Here is a 22,053-nt window from a genome sequence, read left to right as displayed (position 1 = left end):
GCAATTTTTCTGCTGACACACACACAAGATGCAAGTTGCAAAGAGGTAGTGTGACAAATAAATCACAGGCAGGAAAGCACAGAAGGGTCTTGCCAGCTTGCCCCAAAAACACAAGATCGGACTTATGCAGGTGCTTATTAGGATGAAAAAATGAGTGGAGAGGAAGAAGCTCGATCAGAGATAGAAGAGGCTATGGATGAAGCAAGTTTCCTCCTCTGTTGTGGCCAGGGTTGTAGGCACCGCAGGGTCAGCCAACAGCACAACAACAATCCCTGGTTACGTGTTTTAGAAAACAGAAGCTGGTTGGCCTGCCAGAAGAAACACTGGGAACTGACCTAATTATATAGAGTAGCAAGTCAACCCAACTTCAGCGTGACGCAACGCTTCTTCCCATGCCCAGCTCTGGCAAACCGCTCGCCCCCGAACAAGCAAACCTCCACTTTACCCTTCTTGTATTAACCAAACACGCGAGGGAAACCTTATTGCCTGCTCCTTTTTATCCAGCAGACTTGAACTTCCAGTGCCTCTTGTTTCTGTAGCACCTTCTGGTTATTCCCTTCACCTCTTACCTTGACAATCCTCCAAAGCCACAGGGAGATTATCACTCCCCTGGAACTGTGTCGTAGGATTGAGGGACAGCATTTTGTGGACAGGTTAAAGCTGCAAAGCAGATCTAGCTGGGAAATGCCACCTAGAGGCCAAAATGTGCTTTTACTTGGGGTTTTTTTTGACTGCAAGTAACCGTAGTGCTTGCTCCTTTCGCACCAATGCAATCCTACTCTCCCACCACCTCTCTGTGCAAGGGCAGCGTTAGCCCTGCCTCGCAGATGGGGAGCTCAGGTTCTCTGCTGTGCTGCAGCATGAGGCCCAAACACAGAACCATCCTTTCTGTGCAGCACTAGACTAGAACACACCGCTCCTCAGGGCTTTTTGTACCCACCAGCTCAGGTTCAGCAGCTACACCTCCACTGCACACAGCAGAGGCATGTCCAAATTGTCCATTTTCACAAAAGGCCGTTCTTTTAGTAGCTACGTGTTCAGCATCAGTTGGCTACGATACAAAAGCTAGGAAGAGGGCCCAGCTTTACGGAAAGGAGCAAGGAACAAACACACTCCAGTCAATCCTCACCCCTTTAGGCAGGTGAGATGCCTTTTACAAAACCTTGGAATAAAGCCACAGCCTCCGCCGGGCGTGGTTTCACCCTAAGTGTTCTTTTTATATGTCACTTTGTTTTTTTAAATATAGATGGGTCATGGGTACCCACTTAGAGAAACAACAAGGGAAGAAAGTATCTTTCTATTAACACCAAATTTGCGCAGGCATGTAGCAGAACATTAAGCTCCCAGATGAGGTTAAGGCTCATTGAGTGAGGCACTTCCCATACTTCTGAAATTGGAAACACCAAAACTCCTGGGGAGCCAAGAACTGGCACAGAGGGAAGTTCAACTCTAACCTAAGCTCTTCATTTAAAAACAAACCAGAACTGAAGCACATAGAAAGATTACAGCATAAACTACACTTAATATAAACGTCAAACAAATCTTGGTGAACAGAGTATTATGATACCCATTGTCTTGTGGAAAAGAGTTCTTTTCAGGTACTAAGTGGCAAAAGCAACAAAAATCACCATTATCAGCAACAACATGTCAGGAAAGTGGAGAGCTTTGTGCAGTAGGATATTCCGACCAATGTAGTAAACGAGCTGCAGTAAAATAACAGGTGCTGACCAACAACAGCCACAGCAAAGGTTTCTCCCCCCACAAAGGGAAAGATTAAAATCCTGTTTAGGCTGAGATGTTCAGAATGGGATCTGCCCTTTCAAAGATAAAACGCAAGATTAGGAAGTCATCTCTTCTTGATTTATTTGTCTTATTTTTGAGTAGAAATAGGCTCCTGCAGAAACAAAGGCACGTGCTTCCTTACAAAGAGAAGCCCAGCGCACCTCTTGTCAGGTTTACTTCTGATGCCTCAGTAAGAAGCCAAATCACCCACCAATCACAGAGGGAATAACAAAATGAGCTTCAATGATTTAAGAGGTGGTGGCAGAGCTCCTTTTTGGCACGAGCCTCTCTTTCATCACACTTGGACAGAAAAAAGCCAGTCCACAGAGAAGAACCAGCCAGGAGAAGTATTTCATTAACCAGTCTACAGCTATGGGAAGAAGTAGCTGTTATCACCAGAGCAACAAAACAAGAGGACAAGGGTGGAGAGAGAAGACGAAGGAATGTTGATGCACTGGGTTGGGATTGAAGAGGGCACAGCAGGGTGTTTATTCATCGTCCGTATGGTTCAGCAGTTGTTTCAAAACAAGATGTCACATCAAAGACAAGAACTGTTAGCACAGCTCCTACACGAGGTTTTTTTTCAACCCAGATAATGGTGAAGTGGAAGAGGGACTCTGGGAAAACACCCTGTTCCAGAGGACTAATGAAATTTGCTTCAGTGTTCATGTTAAAATGTCAAAGCAATTATGAAAATCAAGTAGAAAAAAATCCATCTAGGACTTCTCAGGCCTTAGCCCGGCGTAGGTGGGGGTAGCTCTGCAGAGTCCTGTCTATCGCTTCATCCAAGCTCACCACTGGTTTGTAGCCCATGTCTCTTTTGGCCCGGTCACAGCTGTAGTAGTGAAATGTTCCAGCTAACGCCACCCGCATGGGGGTGAAAGTGGGCTTGATGGTGACCAGAGGACTCAGCAGCCACAGCACCAGAGACAAGAGCAGGGCCAGGTAATACGCCAGCCAATAGGGAATATGGTACTTGGGAGGATCGTAGTTCAAGCCAGTCAAAATACGGGACATGAAAGCCCAGAAAGGAACTGGTTCATCGTTTGTGATATGAAATGCCTGAAAGAGAGGAAGACAAAAAGCCAGATGATAATATAATTACGGTTTTCATCAGTTTGGCTCTGTGATGGCCCATCTCATGTTCGTGCCGAGGAGACTGACATCCCTGACTTGCCTGAGAACACATTTTCAGGAGAAACTGCTTTGCACCAACTATCTCTGTCTGAGAAGCAACAAACCTCTTCTTTGCTAAGAAAGGCAGCTCCTTCTGACACCCCAGAGGTTAAGATTACTCATAAATTGTCAAACAAATGGAATGAGACAACACAAACACATACAAGCATCCTAGCTGCATGGACAGCGCATGCCCAGAGCGCGGTGGTGCCACGAAAATCTATAAAAATTTCTTCTATTCTGAACTATCATAAAAGCAAAATAACTCTGTTTCTTATGTACACGTCTTGGCTGGCGCAATTCTGCTTGAATTTCCTTCCACAAGGAGTTTTACAGCACAGAGTTAAAGTATATTTATACAGCTTAGCCCACATGGTTGCACACAACGGTCGCCAAATGGGCAACAACTCAGGATACCCACTCATGACACCTGACCCATTTGTGTGTGCTAGTTCCGCTCATCTCCAAGGCAGATGTTCAGTACAGACAAAAATGCGCATAAACTACAGAGCCGACACATGAAACAAGGCTTGCAGATGAAGTTCGGCTAAGGGACACCCACTCTTCTCCCCTTGCGAGGTCCTTCCTTACCTTCCCGCACAGGGGTGAGTCTTTCTGAAGCTTTTCTGCAGCCAGGATGTGTCCATGGACCACGTTTTCCACATAGGTGAAATCCACCAAGTTCTTTCCATCCCTGCACAAACAAAAGGAAGAAGGTTAGCCCAAAGGTGAGTTAGGCTGAAAGTCTGCTTGTGGCACAAAGGGAGGACTTTCACACAAGATATATTTGTCCCCAGTTTGCTCTTGTGCTCTCTTGTGCTGCAGTTTCAGGCTATACCCTGTCAGAGAGATGACATCGCTACATGTTATTTTGGAGACAGGAAAGGCTGTTATTGTCTCAGCTCTTGTCAAGACCCTCAATGTTTCCATTCCTGTAACAATACCATTTTAAAATCTCACAAGTTACCAAGTTCCCAGGTCTTGCAGATCCCACAGGTCTCAGAATCAGGAGAGAGATCCACAGAAGCAGAACAGACAGAAACAGAGTGGTAACGAGCACAAAGAAAGTCATATAAGGACAAGCTTTCAATTATGAATTTCTTGGCTCATGACATTCTAACTTACCCTCAATAAGCCAACTTAGCCCAAGCTGGAACAGATTTAACCCACTGTGTTAAATCCATTTCTATACCAGTACAGAAAATGAAAAACAATCTGGATATCTCTTTCATAAGTCCAGCTAAATCAAACAAATGGTTTGTTACAAAACCACCACCACACTCATTTGGCCATAAAACCAGTATTGCTGCAATCCAACATTCTGAGAAAGAATCATTTTCATTTCCTATGCTCAGGGATGAATGGCTATTTTATTTGCTTTCTTGGAAAGGATACACAGGTCTGTACAGTGGTAGGAAAACTCGAATGAGGAATGTATGTTTGAGCTGGAAGAGAGTGCAGACTTGCATGAAGTGGAAACCTTCAGTTTGTTCGCTGCTCACAGATCAGTTTTAGAGATCAACTCAGAACTGAACTGTAAGGAAGAATAAGAACAAAAAAAAACCCCAAACAAAAAACCAACCCAATACCCACAGCCCTATTCCCTTTCTTCCTTCTACCCCAAGCACATATTCACATGTGCACATATACACACAAGCCAGCTCCTTGCATGTAATAAAAAACTATCCTAAATTAAAGTGCATATTTTTTTTCAAGAGCATAGAAATAAATATCCTTAGTAGTAGCTTGAACTATTTCTTGCTCTACTGGAAGCTTTGCAAGGCTCAGTAACAAGGCAAATATCTTCGATCTTATAATCAGAAATATTAAAACACTGCCATAAAGGCTTTTTAATCACAAACTCAACTACCAGAAGCGTATATAAATTCAATTAATAGCAAGTAATCTGAGGTCTCTCGTATTTAAAAGGACAGCTCTTTAGACAATGAGAAGACACCTCAAGCTATGTCAGCTTTCCTCACTGTTATTCTTTTTGCCTTGTGAACATTCACATCTGAGCCGTTAACACAGAAGGATTTTTAAAAAGAATCCTGAATCACAAGTGAAAACTTAAAGAAATGTACTTTTTTCTATGCCACAACAACACTGCTGATTTAACATTATTCCCTTCCAAAAGAGCTTTGTAGGTTCAGCATCAATTGTAACAAAAGCTATAAAAGAACGCAGCCTTGCTCACCCAATTATGAACTTCATTTTGCCGCTCTTAGCTGCTTGGATGAGGATGGGAACCAGCTGAGGGTCTCTAGGACCAAATATTCCATGAGGACGAATAGCAGTGGTGAAGAAATTGTTGCCTGGGTCATTTGCACTGAGCACTTCCTGTAGGGAAAAAGATACAAAAATCAGGGGAGAAAGACCGTGAAGAAAAATATAGCTTAGTAATATATGCCAAGATCATCACTAAAGGTGGTGGGTGTTCCCCCATTTCCTTGGGAAGGCATCAGTGAAAGAATTACTGTCCACCCATATCGTTACAAATAATCCTCCTCTTGTCCCCATCCCTTCTCCCACTTCTCTTCACTGAGAAAAACAGAAAAAAAGTCTCATTGTTATTGAACACTTAATGAATTGACAGGCAAAGGAAACGAACTCTCTAATTTAACAGCATAGAAAGCAGAGGAGCTTTGAAAGTTCCTCCACTCCATGAATTCTTTATGGACATGCTGGAAAAAAGGAGGACACACAGCAATTAAATCTCTCTTTCCTCAGCCAGCAGATGATTTCCATCACAGGCCTTCTCAATCTCATTCAGAAGGGGTAAGATCCCACCTCCCTGGCAGCACCAAGTGGATTTAGCAAGGCCTGTTAGAAGAAGACTTAATTCTATTGTGAGTTGCCATAATTTTTAACAGCCGCTGGATTTACTATTAAAAATTGAAGAACAACGCATACAAATAAACACTGAATACTTTCACTGTTTCACCCAAAACTAAGACACGTCTACAAGCATTTTGGGCTAGACTTGAGTGCTATTCATGAGCTTCCACTTTATCAGTCTGCTGTACTGCACAATGGTTATCCTTGCAAATGGACAGGTGTTTTTATGCCGTGTTTTCAGTTAAGCTCTTTTCAAGGAACCTAAGAAAAATTCTTAAACATTAATATTTGACTTTAGAGGACACACTGTTGACTTCAGTATGGAAGCAAGCTTCCTGTAGGGAAGCTTCAATTCTTCTTGCGTAAAAAGCGTTCATTCTTGCCACAATTGAAATGCAAGCCACTGAAAAACATTTGGAAAACAACAAACACACCACACACACACACACCAAAAAAAACCCCAAATCGTGTTTATTTGCTTTGATTTAAAATATTGTCATACCATATTTAAAACACAAATACTGCAGAACCTGAAATAGAACAATCTTGGTGATCGGCAAATGTCCAAAGTTGTGGATGTTCAGATGCAAGGGAAATTTTTAGATCTTTTTCTAACAAGAATAGTTTAATAGTTTCAGCATATGGCAAATGGCATTAGCTTACAACACGTTATTGGGCTGACATGCTCCTTAAGTCGCCCCACATCTCCATCTCATCTTCTCCTTCCCCAGAGACTTGTTCACAATCCCAACTGTAATGTCAGGCTGCAAATCAGGTAAATGTGGTTCTGAAACACCCCTCTGGTAGGATCAGAGAAGGGCAAAACAACTCCCCTCAGCTGCTCTTAAAACAAAGCTGCATCAGTTAAGTAATGGGGTTATCACATGGCTCTTGCAACAGAAGTGACATCTCTGCCAGTTCATTTGTTCTTCCTCTAGAAACAAACTCCGCAGTGTAACATGCTATTTCATTTAACTTCCTCAGTAATTTATATCATAGTTTTATTTTATTCTCTCTTATTAAGTGAATGCACAACCAAGGAGTTCCAGCAGCCAAGCAACATGTAACAGAGCACTGAATGTGTTTGGACTGCTGGGAGAGGGCAAAGGATGGGGGTGGCTGTGAAAGACAAGCGGCAGCCACCTGCCAAACGTCTCTAGCCGAACAAAGGAATCCACAGCCCACCAGCCTCCCTGCTGAGAATAACAGGGTTAAAATCAGACAGCTTTGTCACAAAGAAGGGAATTTTCTCTTTCAGCGATACCCTGAAAACTCTGGCAGGCACTGCTACATACGCGTGACTCTGTGAAGATTCCCTTTGCCGCTGTAAGAACGAGATATTTCTTTTTAACGAAGGAGAGATTCTGGAGAACAATAAAGATTTGTTCAGTCAGAAGAGGCTGTTGCGTTCCCTAGGGCATGCCCTACTTTTAGAAGGGTAGTTTTAAGCATTGAAAATACCACTGTTAACCATATGACGACAAATACCTTCTCCTGCAGGATCTTCGTCTCTGTGTAATAGTCGATAGGTTTTTTTGCATAAGGGAGGTCTTCTGATCCATTTTTTATGTCTGTGCCCTCAAAAACTACACTGGCACTGCTAGTTAACACCAGTTTCTGCAAGAGAAGTAAAAGAAAACTATTGTTAAAAGCCTAAGACAACAGGGTCATTATTTACAGAGGCTGAGTAAAGACAATAATAATGTTTAATCAACTGATTCTACAGATAATAAACTAACTCTAGAAGAATGCGGGCTAACAGAAGATGAACTGAAAGGGCAGGTAAGAAAACTCCCACTGTTTTAATTGACTTTATTACATTGTTTAGCACTACCTAAAGGAGACAGAAACATTTCAACAAACATCCAAGGCATCCAGTCAAGGGGAAAACATCTCCAGGAAAATCAGAGTGCCCACTTGGCTTGGTACAATTTAGCACTTAATGCATAATGAGTGTTTTTAAGATATATTTGCTCATCCTGATGATAAAAATATCAAGATAGATTAGATCAGAAAAGAATTCTCATCTTGGATGTTTTTGTTGGATAAAAATGTGCCCTAGTGGATTCAAAACAGGAAGTCAGTAATGTATTTGAGTAATCAGAAACATGTGCTTTTGAACAAGAATGACGTTGTAATGGGAAGATGAGTAGATCCAACAAGTTCCAACAAGACTTAACTCCTTGCTTGGACAGAAACCAGACTAAGCCTGAAGGTAAACACTGCGTGGCCCATTTCCTACAACAGTTTATTACAGTAGGTGGGGGGAAAAAAGAACAATAAATATTAAACAGAGGGGCTGAGAGTTCTATGTGATATACGTCATTTAATTATAAACATTATCATTTCTGTATTTGTATGTGGACACTGCCCAAAAATATATGCTTTAGAGGTAACATCTCCGGTCAGAATAAGGGATTTTTAAATGCATTGTGCTCAAAAATTTGCTAAGAATTTAATTGAAATCTCATGTGATACGAAGATAACATAAGGAGAAAACAACAAAAACAACACCAAACTTGAAGCCTGGTTTCCTCTGGCTCCTTCTTTTGTGGGCAAATGATTTTCTAAATCAAATTACACTGAGATTATGGTACGAGTGTGTTCCTCCTCATTGTAAGTCAATGAATTCACTGAGCTAATAGATGCCATGAATACTTTCACTGCTGGAAAAGCTATCGTTAGAGCTGGCCCCTTTTTAAAGCATGAAAGAATCCACCCATCAGTCACAGTTCTGTAGGTGATTCACAGACATCTAGTAGGACAAATTTTAATGGATTCTTTTCCTCCAACCAGGACAACTGCAACATGTAGGTTTTCTGTAACAACCATGGACTAAGCTTACACCAGACACTAAGCGGGAGACCAACAGAGTCTCTTCTACTAATTTTCACGGAGCAAGTAAGAATTCAGTGTCTCAGAACCCTTTATCAAACTAGATTGAAATTCGTTCATGCTGCAGTTGTTATAAAGCCACATCAGTGTCTTATGGTCTTGTGTCTTATGTGCTTTTCTACCCTTACCTGCACTCCAGCTTCTTTACAAGCTTCAATGACTGCTTTGGTCCCCATAAAATTCACCTTATAAAACAGCTCCCTGTTGTCACTTGAAGGTGCTGGTGATGCACAATGAAAAGCCACCGACACGCCTTGTAAAGCTGGGAGCAAAGCCTGGAAGATGCATCACATGAGACAGCAATGAAATGACAGCAATAGTGACTACTCAGGAAAACAAAAAGAAAAAAGGAAAGAAATAAAACAGTTATTTTCTTCGTGGAAGCAAAACTACTAAATGCCAAGTCATGTTACTTCCATAAAGGTGAGCAGCTGGAATAGGATTAGCATCCAGGATCTTCACAATATCCTCTCCTTCTTGATAAGCAATAAAGCACAACATCATCATTTCTTTCCAGAGAAGAACCTGGGAACCTTCTGAGACCTGGAGGCTACCTAGACTTAACTACCAGCAATAGTCTCAAGTGCAGGTATAAGACTCAAAATTGCCTGGAGATGGGAGTTAGAAAACTCAGCAAGCAGCAGGTTTAACAGCCAGCAGTACCCTGTGGCATTGTCTGCGTTTGAGGTGACTGTCATAAAGCTCTCAGACACATTTTATCATGGTGGGTAGATGCCTCCTCACATAGCATACAACTGAGTTAAGGCCAAAGGTCTCGGCATGCTTGAACTGTGAGGAATAACATTCTGCTGTTCTCATGCAGCTGAGGTTAGCTAGGAGAGCACTCACACACATTTACCAACAGAGACTCTAATTACACTGTATATCCAAGCTAGCAGTAATGCAAATCAAAACAATTTCTGTTCTTTCGGCTTCAGGCAGACGTCAGTATGTTTCTTTAAATGTTCTAGATGAGGGTTCCACAGAAAACTGCTTAGGCTACTGACTTCACAGGGAAAGGTTGTGGGGTCACATCTATACATCCTTTCTATGCAATGCTTTCAGGTGTTTTAGCGCTTCAGGCAAGGCTCAGGAAGCTGTTTGAAGAAACATTTCTTTAACCAGACATCCTTTCTACCCACCCATGTCATGTGCTGTCATTAGTCTGTACCTCCTTGTCGCAAAGGTCTCCCAGGAAGAACTGCACTCTGGCGTTATCAAACCTCTTCTGAATATCAAACACGTTGACCGCGTAACCCTTCTCCAGGAGCTGCTCCACCATGTGCTGGCCTAAGAATCCCGACCCACCGATCACCGTACATTTCTTGCCAGCCTTTAGAGACAGGGAGAAAAGCACTTTAGCAAGCAGTCACACACCAACAAACAGCACAAGCAAACTGATCTGAACTTCCTGAGATCTTAATGTGCTGGAATTGTGCACAACTGGTCAGCAGCTATAGTTTAATTGGAGAGGTCTAAGTCCAGATATCAGAAGATTCTTCAATAGGTCCATGCTGCTACAGTAACTTAAAAGTTCAGACGTGCTAATGGCCCACACAGCTCCTGCGCTGGTTTGTATTTCACAGAATCCCAGAATGTCAGGGGTGGGAAGGGCCCTGGAAAGCTCATGCAGTGCAATCCCCCCATGGAGCAGGAACACCCAGATGAGGTTACACAGGAAGGTGTCCAGGCGGGTTGGAATGTCTGCACAGAAGGAGACTCCACAACCCCCTGGGCAGCCTGGGCCAGGTTCTGCCACCCTTACTAGGAAGAAGTTTCTTCTCATATTTAAGTGGAACCTCCTGTGTTCCAGTTTGCACCCATTGCCCCTTGTCCTGTCACTGGTTGTCACCCAGAAGAGCCTGGCTCCATCCTCCTGACACTCCCCCTTTCCATATTGATCCCCATGAACGAGTCACCCCTCAGTCTCCTCTTGTCCAGCTCCAGAGCCCCAGCTCCCTCAGCCTTTCCTCACACGGGAGATGCTCCACTCCCTTCAGCATCTTGGTGGCTGCGCTGGACTCTCTCCAGCAGTTCCCTGCTTCATAACCAAGTGGCTCGTGTAGTAGGGACAAAAAAGAGGGCTGGCTCAGACAAACCCCACCCTGATGGTAAAGTAAACAGAATTTGCTTCAGCCGCATGGCACAGATAATTCAGAATATAAAACCATCACCGTTAGCAAAGACAAACCATTTTCAGAGAACGTGAAACTTCAGCTTCTCCATGCCAAGAATGCAATCAGGTAAAGGCAAGGATTATCCTTTTTAGTTAACCATTACATCTTCTTTGCTATTTCTAAGCTTTTTAAAATCAACGGCTAGAGTCGCTACTTAACACACTCTGATCCGGTCACTCATCTAACTAGATTGCCAACACATAAGATACAGGCAACGAGTCTGAGGAAGCTTTTGTACTAAGAATGCCCTGTCCTGGTTGGAAAGAGACATGCTCCTTATTGTTGCCACACAAAAACCCACCTCTCCACTTACACTATTGAGCTGAAGGGAATTTTAACTCAGTGTAACCAAAGATGACAATCATTCAGAAACTTCTAAGTGCTACATCCTTAAACGAAGGTTCTACTGCAAAGTGCCAATTATCCATAACAAAAATTAGAAGAGTTCACTACAGTTGCTCAGTTACATTAAAGCATAACCAGTCATTTAGAATGGTGCATGCAAAGTACAATCTGATTAAAATAATTTAAAAATAGTTCTAATGGGTTGGCCCAATGCTCTGTTTGGTTTTGACAGTTGCAAGAGAACAGACGATATAGAAAGAACATGCGAGTCTAAGGAGCCTCTGCAGTTCACTCTCCTTGTACTCCCCCACTACAGCAGGTTTGCTTTACTCATCAGCTTCCTGATGCTCTAAACTCCATCACATCCCTTGGTGATTTTACTTCACAACCATCGGTGGTTTTACTTGTACCCTTTCTCATCCCAGTGCATTCTTCACAAAACCAGAGCACCCGACCTGCACACTGCACTCAATGTGCTGAACCAAAGTTCTACAGCAGCAGAATGACGCCCTCTGTCTGGCTCTAAATATCAGAATCGCTTCTACCAGCACAGATAGTCCAGGTTTTTCTGTATGAGAGTTTTCCACTCACCCAAGTATAGGGAGAGTATTCAAACCAGTGATGAGAAGCAAACTACTTAAATAATCATTTGTGCACATTTACAATATGCAGTACAGTCCAGTACACGCGCCTCTTGGGAAAGTACTAAAGGAACCAACTCAATGACCAGAATCAGCATAACTGCAGCTAATGGTGCTGCACCTGGAATAATTAGCTGGTTTTAAAAATGCAGGTAGAAATCCAGGCTATGCATGATTTTAGGATATTAATTACTACGTATCTAGTGTTGCATTGTTAAGATACGACAGCTTGTTCACACACTCTACCATAATACTACATTGGGTTTTTTTTGTTTCCTTGTTTCCTAAACATCTATTTACTGGTCTTCCATAAATTTCAGAGGAAATAATGAGGAAAATAGTCCACAAGGTAGAAGTTTCTGCATAAACAAGAACCATGGATAATGCAACAGCTTAATAAATTGTACTCCTAGGAGTAATGTCCAAAGATCTCTGAGCTAAGCAAAAATTACGCCTCCCATGTTCAGCCTCCTGCATTCAATGCAGTAATCACAGCAAGAGGTTACAATGGTCATAGGGATGTCAGGGAGCACAGCTGGACCCCAACCTGCACTACAACACAGAATAATATTATAAGGCACATAGAAATGACCCTGGAGTAACTAAATCTCCAGACCAATTGATTCAGCAGCACTGACAAAGCCACTGTTGCTCTTTAGAGGTTGGAGCATTCCTGGATCTCTTGGGAACTATAACAGCAGCAAACTGTGCCTTGGTAAATTACATTTCCCCCAGCAACATCTCTGGAGTAGACCAAGAATCTCAAGTCTTCTCTAGTAACATTCATAAGGAACACCTATGAAAACATGTTTCTGCAAGACAAACCTTCATAAAGCATCACTAAAGTCCTCAACTTACCGATCTGAGGCGTGTAGCCATTTCTCAGATGATTCACTATCAACTTGATTCCTTTAAAAAAGGAGAATATTATTTTATTCACAATACAATACTTAACTTACTTAATCATGCCATTAACAGAAATCAAACTTTTTTTAAAGAACAGATTTTTAGCCAGAGAAATCTAAGTTTGAAGCCATTATGCTTTGGGAAATTACATATTAGAGAGCAGTGTAGGGGAAAGGGACCTGGGGGTCCTGGTGGACAACAGGATGACCATGAGCCAGCACTGTGCCCTTGTGGCCAGGAAGGCCAATGGTACCTGGGGTATATTAGAAGGGGGGTGGCTAGTAGATCGAGAGAGGTTCTCCTTCTCCTCTACTCCGCCCTGGTGAGACCACATCTGGAATATTGTGTCCAGTTCTGGGCCCCTCAGTTCCAGAAGGACAGGGAACTGCTGGAGAGGGTCCAGCGTAGGGCAACCAAGATGATTAAGGGAGTGGAGCATCTCCCTTATGAAGAAAGGCTGAGGGAGCTGGGTCTCTTTAGTTTGGAGAAGAGGAGACTAAGGGGGGACCTCATTAATGTTTATAAATATATAAAGGGTGAGTGCCATGAGGATGGAGCCAGGCTCTTCTCGGTGGCAAACAATGATAGGACAAGGGGTAATGGGATCAAGCTGGAACACAAGAGGTTCCGCTTAAATTTGAGAAAAAACTTCTTCTCAGTGAGGGTGGCAGAGCCTGGCCCAGGCTGCCCAGGGAGGTTGTGGAGTCTCCTTCTCTGCAGACATTCAGAACCCGCCTGGACATGTTCCTGTGCGACCTCACCTGGGCGTTCCTGCTCCAGCAGGGGGATTGGACTGGATGATCTTTTGAGGTCCCTTCCAATCCCAAACATACTGTGATACTGTGAATATAATAAAATACCCCCGGTAACAAAGGCACCATCTTACTTCAGCTTATACAGCTTCATGCGCTTCCTTTAAGTCTGAATATTTATACTCAAAATAACATGAACAGCATTGCAGATTTTGGCAATACCCCCTCCAAAATATAATCACCCAGAGGCGTTAGAAACAACAAAATAAAACTGAAGTTCAAGCATTTCAGCAGCACCATGCCTGCCTGTTCCACAGCAGCAGCCGCAGCATGGAAGAAACACTGGCACTCGCTGGTGCCCATCAGCAAGGAGAGGGGAGCCAGCGGTGAGATGTACAGAACCATAGAATCGTTTTGGTTGGAAGAGACCCTGAAGATTATCAAGTCCAACCATAACCTAAATTTAACACCACACCATGTCCCCAAGCACCAAATCTCCACATCTGTTCAGCCACTCCAGGGATGGTGGCTCCAGCACTGCCCTGGGCAGCCTGTTCCAATGCCCCACAGCCCTTTGGGGAAGAAATTGTTCCCAGATCCAACCTCAACCTCCCCTGGCGCAACTTGAGGCCGTTTCCTCTGCTCCTGGCGCTTGTTCCTGGGGAGCAGAGCCCGACCCCCCTGGCTCCAAGCTCCTTTCAGGCAGTTCAGAGATCAGAAGGTCTCCCCTCAGCTCCTGTTCTCCAGCTGAACCCCCCAGGTCCCTCAGCCGCTCCATCACACTTGTGCTCCAGCCCCTCACCAGCTCCATTCCCTTCTCTCAACTCGCTCCAGCACCTCAAGGGCTTTCTTGGTGTAAGAGACCCAAAATTGACCCCAGAATTTGAGGTTTGGTCTCTGCAGTGCCCAGCATAGGGATGGTCACTGCCTTGGGCCTGCTGGCCACACCAGTGCTGGTACAAGCCAGGATGCTGGCAGCCTCTTTGGGCACCCAGGCACACGCTGGCTCATGTTCAGCCGCTCTCACCAACACCCCCAGGTCCTTTTCCACCAGGCACTTTCCAGCCGCTCTTCCCTGAGCCTGGAGCATTCATGTGGTTGTTGTGACCCACATGCAGGACCCGGCACTTGGACTTGTTAAACCTCATACAACTGGCCCCAACCCAATGATCCAGCTGGTCCAGATCCCTCTGTAGAGTACCAAGTTTTCACATCACAGGATGTTTTTGCCACGTTTCATTGAAATACACTATTCCTCCCAGCAACAAGCAAACAAAATTCCCAACTCAGCTGGTATCCTAGTATGTGGGGACAGACAGAAAAAGATGACATGTCTATTTAGGTCTGTTTCCGATGCAAAGACAAGCTGCACACTAAGATTCCTGATGGCTTTATAGTCACTTCAAACCACCACTATAAGAAACTACTACTTCAGAGGGTGATTTGATTCTCCTTATTCCTAATCAGTGCTTCCAACTACCTTCTATTATCCATGCACTGAGATGGATCAGGGCTATGACTACCTGAAAATAACCATTTTCTGCCTGGGTTGGATTTCAGCCAGAGCAACTCTGACCTCAGGAACACTAGTGCCAATGCAACTGGATCACATCCAGGAACAGCTACACCAACGCTGCTATAAAATTATCACAGTTCCAAATACATCTGTTGGACTTGCCCACTCTGCAAGCTACACAATTTAGCACTTCTCTTTTTATATTTTTTTAAAAGCCCTTTGAAATTGTAAGAAAAAAAAAAAGAAAAAAAAAAGAAAAAAAAAGGGGGGGGACTGGTGCCTGTCCAGCCAGGAACACCACGCTGCTTTGGAAGCATGGGGTGATCCATCCTCCAGCTGCCTCCATCTTCTACCCCTACATCTCCCTTAACACCTCTCCAAAACGTAATTTATGAACAGCTCCATCTCCACTTTCCCTCCAGCTCTTTCAGCCACCCACGCCAGAGCCCCCCAATCCTTCCCCCACCTCTCCGGCCGCCCTCCACACACCCCCAGCTTCTCCCACCCCACCGTCCTCACATCCCTGCAGCCCCCCCTGCCCACAGCACCTCAGACCCTCCCTCCGCTCCACATCTCCTCCCACCGCCCCCACCTTTTCCACACCCCAACTTGCCCCTCCACACACTCCACAGCCCTCCCCACGCCCCAGCCCTCCTCACATCCCCCGTACGGCTTTGCCCGCCCCCAGCTTCCCTCCCCACACCCCATGTTCCTCCTGCCCCGCCTCACCCCTACAACCTACCCCAGACCCCTCACAGCCCTGCAGGTTCTGCGGCCCCCACGACCTTCCCCACGCCGCAGGTCTCCTCAGGTAGCGCAGGTCTCCTCAGGTAGCGCAGGTCCCCTCACACGCCTCAGCCCCCGCAGCCCCGCCCTCACCTCAGCTCGGCTCCGCCCCTCCGTCCCTCCCGCCCACCAATCGGCACGGGCGCTTCCAGCAAACCCCACCCACTCCTCCGGCTCCCGCCCCTTCTCCTCCCGCTCGTCCTGGGCTGAGCATCGCGCCAGCCTGCTATCGCTAGCTGATTGGCCCGCGATCTCCCCTCTCTGGCCAATCGCGTTGATGGAAGGCGGAGAGGTCTCCCCGGTCAGTCGCCTCTTGCATCAAACAGCCAATAGCTGTCCCGCAAGCGCCTCCCGCGCCCGGCTCTCCACCCAATAGGCGTGTCCGTTGCCATAGCAGCGGCGTAGCGGCATTAACCAATGGGAAAGGGCGGTCTTGAGTCTGGGCCTGTCAGGACCGGAGCCGCCCCCGAGGTACCGGCTGCCGGGATGGTGAGTGCGGCCGTGACCCGGCCCGGGGCCTCTCTCACCGGCGGCGGGAAGGGCCCTGCGTTCCTCCGCTCCTCCGCTCCGGCTTCCCGTGGCGGGTGTCTGCACGGAGCAGCTCCGGGGCCGCGGTGCGGGCTGGGGGCCCTTCCCGGGGCGGTGAGTGGCCGCGGTGGGGGCCTGATCCTCCGTTGCTCTCGTGTTGTTGTGCCAAGGCCTTTAGCTTTAAGAAGCCCCCGCTGAGAGCCACGGTGCAGAGGCAGGAGCTCACTGAGGAGTAGAGGCAGGGAGTCCGGGAGGCGTTCGAGCTGTTCGACACAGACGGCACCGGGACCATAGATGTGAAGGAGCTAAAGGTAGGAATTTTCTCAATGTGAAAAGCACTGTTCTGCTGTGTTTATAAAACAATAGGGGTATAAACGCCTAAATGACCTTAAACAGGAGAAATTTCTTTTTCTCCCTGCCCCCTCTGCATAAAACCTTGTCAACAGGTACTTTTTTATCATTAATTATGGCTCTTTACTGCTGTATTAGATGTCTTTAGGGCCAGTCTAGCCAAAGTACAGTGATGGTTCTGTATTGTCTGAATTAAAGACATGCTTAAAATAATGTGGCATCTCAGTTCAAATTAATTTTCCTGTGTAAACAAGTTTTTATTAAAGGAGAATGACTGAAATGGTGGATTAAGTCTACAGTCCCATGACCTGCTTTTCTTCAAATAGCTGATGTATCCGGATTATCTCATACTGTCTATATGTAAGAAAACATAATTCAGCTACAGAAGGAGAAGTCTAGATCTGTGGTAAAAGAGTTTTCACCTTTTATTCACCCATTGTCAGAAGTCACATTGGGGTAGCCCAACACTCTGCAGTGGTTAATGCTGATTTGGGAAATCTAGTACTTGGCTTCTCAATTCTATTAGTGTTAGTGAGCTGCACCCCAAGGTATAAAAGCTTATCACCTAAATTCTTTACAAATTTGCCATTTCTGAAGTAGAAGAAAGCAGGGGGAAAAAAACCACTTTTTGTGATGCTATTTTATATAACATTAGCAAGATGTAAATAGCCAAAAGGTGGCTTTGTTTATATGAGTTCACACTTAAAATCAGAGAAAATGTCTTCCTGAATATCACACGTTATTTTTCTAGAATATTGCATGTAAGTACCAACATTTCACAGAAGAAGGTTAAGTATGTACCAGTGGAGTCTCAGCTGATAGGTGCCAGTGAAGCATTTCTCATTAAGTGAAGCTTTATCTCATTAATTATGGCTCTTTACTGCTGTATTAGTCGTCTTTAGGGCCGGACTAGCCAAAGGACATTGATGGTTCTGTATTGTCTCCTTCTCTGTTAGTAAAACATAAAACGGTTTGTTCATATGAAAAAGGTGGGGTTTTTTTTTCCTCTCTTATGTGTTGTTGAGGATTGCATGCATTGCAAATCAGGTTATCAAAGCTATGGAATACAGCAATGTTACTCATTTTTATACTTTTATTTATTGCAAAACATTTTCATCCCCTCCCCAACTCTGCCCCTTTGGGAAGAGTAGTAATAAATTAGGGCTTCTGGTTAGTAGGTCAGAGAGGTTCTCCTGCCCCTCTGCTCTGCCCTGGGGAGACCACACCTGGAATATTGTGTCCAGTTGTGGTCCCTCAGTTCCAGCAGGACAGGGAACTGCTGGAGAGAGTCCAGCGCAGCCACCAAGATGCTGAAGGGAGTGGAGCATCTCCCGTGTGAGGAAAGGCTGAGGGAGCTGGGGCTCTGGAGCTGGACAAGAGGACACTGAGGGGGGACTCATTCCTGGGGATCAGTATGGAAAGGGGGAGTGTCAGGAGGATGGAGCCAGGCTCTTCTGGTGACAGCCAGTGACAGGACAAGGGGCAATGGGTGCAAACTGGAACACAGGAGGTTCCACTTAAATATGAGAAGAAACTTGTTCCTGGTGAGGGTGTCAGAGCCTGGCCCAGGCTGCCCAGGGAGGTTGTGGAGTCTCCTTCTGTGCAGACATTCCAACCCGCCTGGACACCTTCCTGTGTAACCTCATCTGGGTGTTCCTGCTCCATGGGGGGATTGCACTGGATGAGCTTTCCAGGGCCCTTCCAATCCCTGACATTCCGCGATTCTGTAGCTTCTTTTGCTTTCAGAATTTGCTCTTTCTATTTGCTACCTGGATGTTCGTATTGCTTAAGACCATATGGAGGAGAACTGATTTCAAATGTGCCGCTCCACCCTTTATCAAAGGAGGAAAAAGTAAAGTGTGTAGGTGTGACTGCATATGTCTACAAGTGAAGGCGTCCATGGCTATGCTGCTCAAAGGAATGTTGTCAGAAAGGCACATGTTTGAATTGTGTTTTCCCAGCATTCACTGAACTAGGTTTTTGTCACTAGAATGAAAAATTAACTGATTTTAGTTCCCTTGTCTTGAAGTTATTTGTCTGAGATATTTCTGGGTCTTCTATTTAACCATCTTGCGTATGACAGGGCCTGTATTAAGCTTTTAAAATTATTATTATTAGTCAGTTTCTTGTTTCTCATTGCCATTGCCATAAACAGGAATGAAATAATATTCCATTTTTCAGTAGCCTTGGAACTTGCTCTCCACAGCACTGTGTGACAGTTTGGGATTTTTTCCTTCAAGCTATTAATCAAAACGGGACTCTTTAAGCTTTGAGTGCCCATCACAAGACTTTTAAAAAATATATACCAAAATAGGCATGCTAAGACTTTCTGAAGAAATCCAAATATTCTCAGATAAAATATTTATCCCCAGACTCTGTTATATAGTCTTATCCTCTAAATTCTTGCCAGTTCTCAGCGGGGGGTGGTGGATGTGATGGTAAGAATGTGTTTAGAAGATTTCTGAATTAACTGAAGGACAATTCCAAAATTTGAAGGGTTGCAGTCCTGTTTTCTGCATCTTGATGTGTGTGTAGAGGATCATTGCTCAAAGCGTGCTCCGTACCTTGCTGTTTTCCTTGACACACACAATGCGTGTTTTAATATAATGTGGCATAAAGTTCAACTCTTTTTACCCCCTGTGGTTTTCTTTATAGTTTCGTATGATTTATAAATTGTTTTTGTCCTTACAGGTGGCCATGAGAGCACTGGGCTTTGAACCTAAAAAAGAAGAGATCAAGAAAATTATATCAGATACTGATACGGAAGGAACAGGAAAAATCAGCTTCAATGAATTCTTGGCAGTGATGACACCTAAAATGGTATGTAAATTAAAAAATTCAAAGTGAAAGCCATTTTGAAAATGGCTGAGTACCTTTCATCTCCTTTTGTTTTAGTGCAAGGTGAAATCACTGTTCTAATCATAACAACAGAATATAGAAGAGTTAGAATTGCAAGACACTGACTACCCTATCTTATTTTTCAATATGAGGTTAAAATAATTAAGTCATTAATAAGTTTATTTAACTATCAGGGGGGTGTGTGTGAGAAAAGGGAAAAACTGAAACTGGTGGTTTTATCACAGATTAAAACCAGCTCTGGCTGCAGAAAACTGTCGGGAGCACTGACACATGACACGGGTGACTGTGTAGCAATGCACTGTATTTGCTTTCCTGGAGTTTTAAGATTTTTACAGATGAAATCTCTGGTTTTAAAAAAATCTTAAAACATGTTGAGTAAAACCAGATATTTATCAGTGGAAGATTCTGATACTGAAATCCCAAAGACGTTTAGCTAGCTATGAAAGAAACAATTCCATGCAACCCGGAGGTTTGGGCAGCATCGCTGTGTCTCTGTGTACCCTCAGCCTTTGTACGTATCCTTCCTGCTGGCTGGGCTTCTGGAAATTTGTTTTTAATATAGTTTCTCAGTATATATAATGCTTGTTGTTTATAACTTTGAGTGTTACCTACAACATAACCACTGCTTTTTTTCCTTAAACTTGTGCTTACTTCTTCAAGGCTGAAAAAGATTCCAGAGAGGAAATTCTCAAAGCTTTCAAACTCTTTGATGATGATGAAACTGGCAAAATCTCCTTCCAAAACCTCAAACGTGTCGCCAGAGAACTGGGGGAAAATATCACGGATGAAGAGCTGAAGGTTTGTACCTGGTATATGAAGCTGTTTCACACACACCTGCTGCCTGCTTTTGTGTGTATGACCACAGAAAGGTCCAGGTTACACTGTCACAGAATGTTCATGTATTATTTGGTTCGTACTTGTATTGGTTTAAAACCGATGTAAATAGTCACAGTCTAATTCTCCTCCTTTCTGGAGGGCTAAACCATCTCTGACTGCTCTGCGAAGCACCAGAGCCAGCAGAGAGAGTAAGGGATGCAAATACCTGCATCAGTGGGGAAGGAAACCCTCTCAGGGTCAGTTTTTAGGTAAAGGCAGCAGTCTGCCAGCTCCACCTGCTGTTCCCTAGTGTCCTGATAGGAAAATCTGCTCCCTCTATCCCCGCCAAAATGGAAATCTTCTGTCAATTTGTGGCTGGGAAATGGATTCTGAGGGGAAAGATGGGTTAAGCATACCTGGCTGTCAGAATTCCAGTTTTATGGAGATATGGTCAACTCTGCTCCAAGCACTTTGTTTCTTCCAGAAAAGTGGCTATAATATAACATTTTCTATACAGATTTTTGTATAAATATAGATTAAAAAATATTAGTGTCTACTTTAGTAAATATTTTGTAGCATAGTAGGTGTGATGTTCAGCTAACGCTGTTCTCTCCCCCACAATTTACTAAAAAGTGGTTCTGATTCTGAATTAATCTGATAAGTCTAGCATGCATCTAATTTCTGTATGCGAATATCTTTCAGGATATGATCGATGAAGCAGATAGAGATGGGGATGGAGAAGTGAACGAGCAAGAATTCTTGAGGATCATGAAGAAAACCAGCCTTTACTGAAACAATATTTTATTTATTTATTTTTGCACGTGTATATATTTTTGGTAGGTGCCTCACTTTTTTACAATATTTTATTTATTTTGAGACAGCAGAAAATATGAGTCTATTCTTTTTTGTTAAGTGGATGTTCTTAAACTTGTGTTTGTGAACAGTTTCCAGCTGCTCACCTGTTTACATGGAGCAACAGGGTTGCTTGTTTGTGCTTGGAAGACATTTACACCCTACTGTCCTGGTTTTGTTAAAAACAAGTTTCTCTTTTAGTGAATTTGCCTGTCAGCTAAAGCTTCATATGAGCTGCATTTTCCTGAAGAACCAGACACATGTTTTGGTAAACCTAGCAATGGAATGCGAACTTATTGATAAGCACGGATGGACATCTCGCAAGAGGGGCGACAAGAAACAAGTGACCAAGAATCTGACCAACTGTGTATAATATTCCATTCACGTGAATACTTCATATAAAAGTGGGAGATCACGAGGATCTCATCCCTTTTCCCTTTTCCCTTCTGCTTATGGCGACATTAGGAGAGGACCTTGCGAGTCGTCCCTGCGAACTGAGGCCAGTGACAGACTGAATCCAGCTCCGGTTGGCTGCAGAGTCTAATCCAGGACTTTGGTTGCTGGCTCTGCAGTTGCTGAGACTTTCAAGATTGGTTTTGTATATTTTGTATTATTTTCTCTATTTTATCAGTAGCATTAGTAAAACATTGTTAATTTTTCCAACTCTCTTCTCTCTGTCCTCCTTTTTCTCCCAATCGCCTCTCCTTAGTGGAAAGGGGGGAGAGGGAGGGGCAAAAAGGGGGAAGTGGGGGGGAGAGGGGGTTAACAATACATCTGCCAGGGTTTTATTGTCACCCCGCAATCTTAACCCTCGACACCTAGTTTTGGTACAT

At 44.1% G+C, this 22,053-nt stretch overlaps 1 protein-coding gene and 1 pseudogene across 4 annotated transcripts; one reads left to right on the top strand and one right to left on the bottom strand.

The window, feature by feature from the left end:
• Positions 1-1,838: 1,838 nt before the first annotated feature.
• On the bottom strand, positions 1,839-16,008 carry NSDHL (NAD(P) dependent steroid dehydrogenase-like). Of its 4 annotated transcripts, XM_005498052.3 has the most exons (9): positions 15,771-15,874; positions 13,522-13,600; positions 12,713-12,763; positions 9,863-10,024; positions 8,820-8,966; positions 7,285-7,413; positions 5,156-5,298; positions 3,550-3,652; positions 1,839-2,844 (listed from the first exon to the last, which is right to left on the bottom strand). In XM_005498052.3, the coding sequence occupies exons 3-9, from the start codon at positions 12,731-12,733 to the stop codon at positions 2,509-2,511; spliced, it is 1,041 nt and encodes a 346-aa protein (XP_005498109.1). In that variant the 5' UTR covers positions 12,734-12,763; positions 13,522-13,600; positions 15,771-15,874; the 3' UTR covers positions 1,839-2,508. The 4 variants fall into 4 exon arrangements, with proteins under 4 accessions (XP_005498109.1, XP_064884167.1, XP_021148944.1 ...); XM_065028095.1 differs by lacking the exon at positions 13,522-13,600 and having other exon boundaries at positions 15,771-16,008; XM_021293269.2 differs by lacking the exon at positions 13,522-13,600 and having other exon boundaries at positions 9,834-10,024; positions 15,771-15,926.
• On the top strand, positions 15,735-21,883 carry LOC102085543 (uncharacterized; annotated as a pseudogene).
• The last annotated feature ends 170 nt before the right edge of the window (positions 21,884-22,053 follow it).

Source organism: Columba livia, chromosome 12 (assembly GCF_036013475.1).
Source record: "Columba livia isolate bColLiv1 breed racing homer chromosome 12, bColLiv1.pat.W.v2, whole genome shotgun sequence".
NCBI lineage: Eukaryota > Metazoa > Chordata > Aves > Columbiformes > Columbidae > Columba > Columba livia.
Note: the sequence above shows the minus strand (reverse complement) of the source record. Positions and strands in the feature narration are given on the sequence as shown.

What these genes read in the sequence shown, in the direction of transcription:
- NSDHL (XM_065028095.1), bottom strand. Translation starts at nt 12,733, where the DNA reads ATGGCTACACGCCTCAGATCG. An exon ending in TGGCTACACGCCTCAGATCG is followed by an intron (nt 10,025 to 12,712) that starts GTAAGTTGAGGA and finishes CTGTCTCTAAAG; the next exon opens with GCTGGCAAGAAATGTACGGT. An exon ending in AAAATGAAGTTCATAATTGG is followed by an intron (nt 3,653 to 5,155) that starts GTGAGCAAGGCT and finishes TTGTTTGTGCAG; the next exon opens with GGATGGAAAGAACTTGGTGG.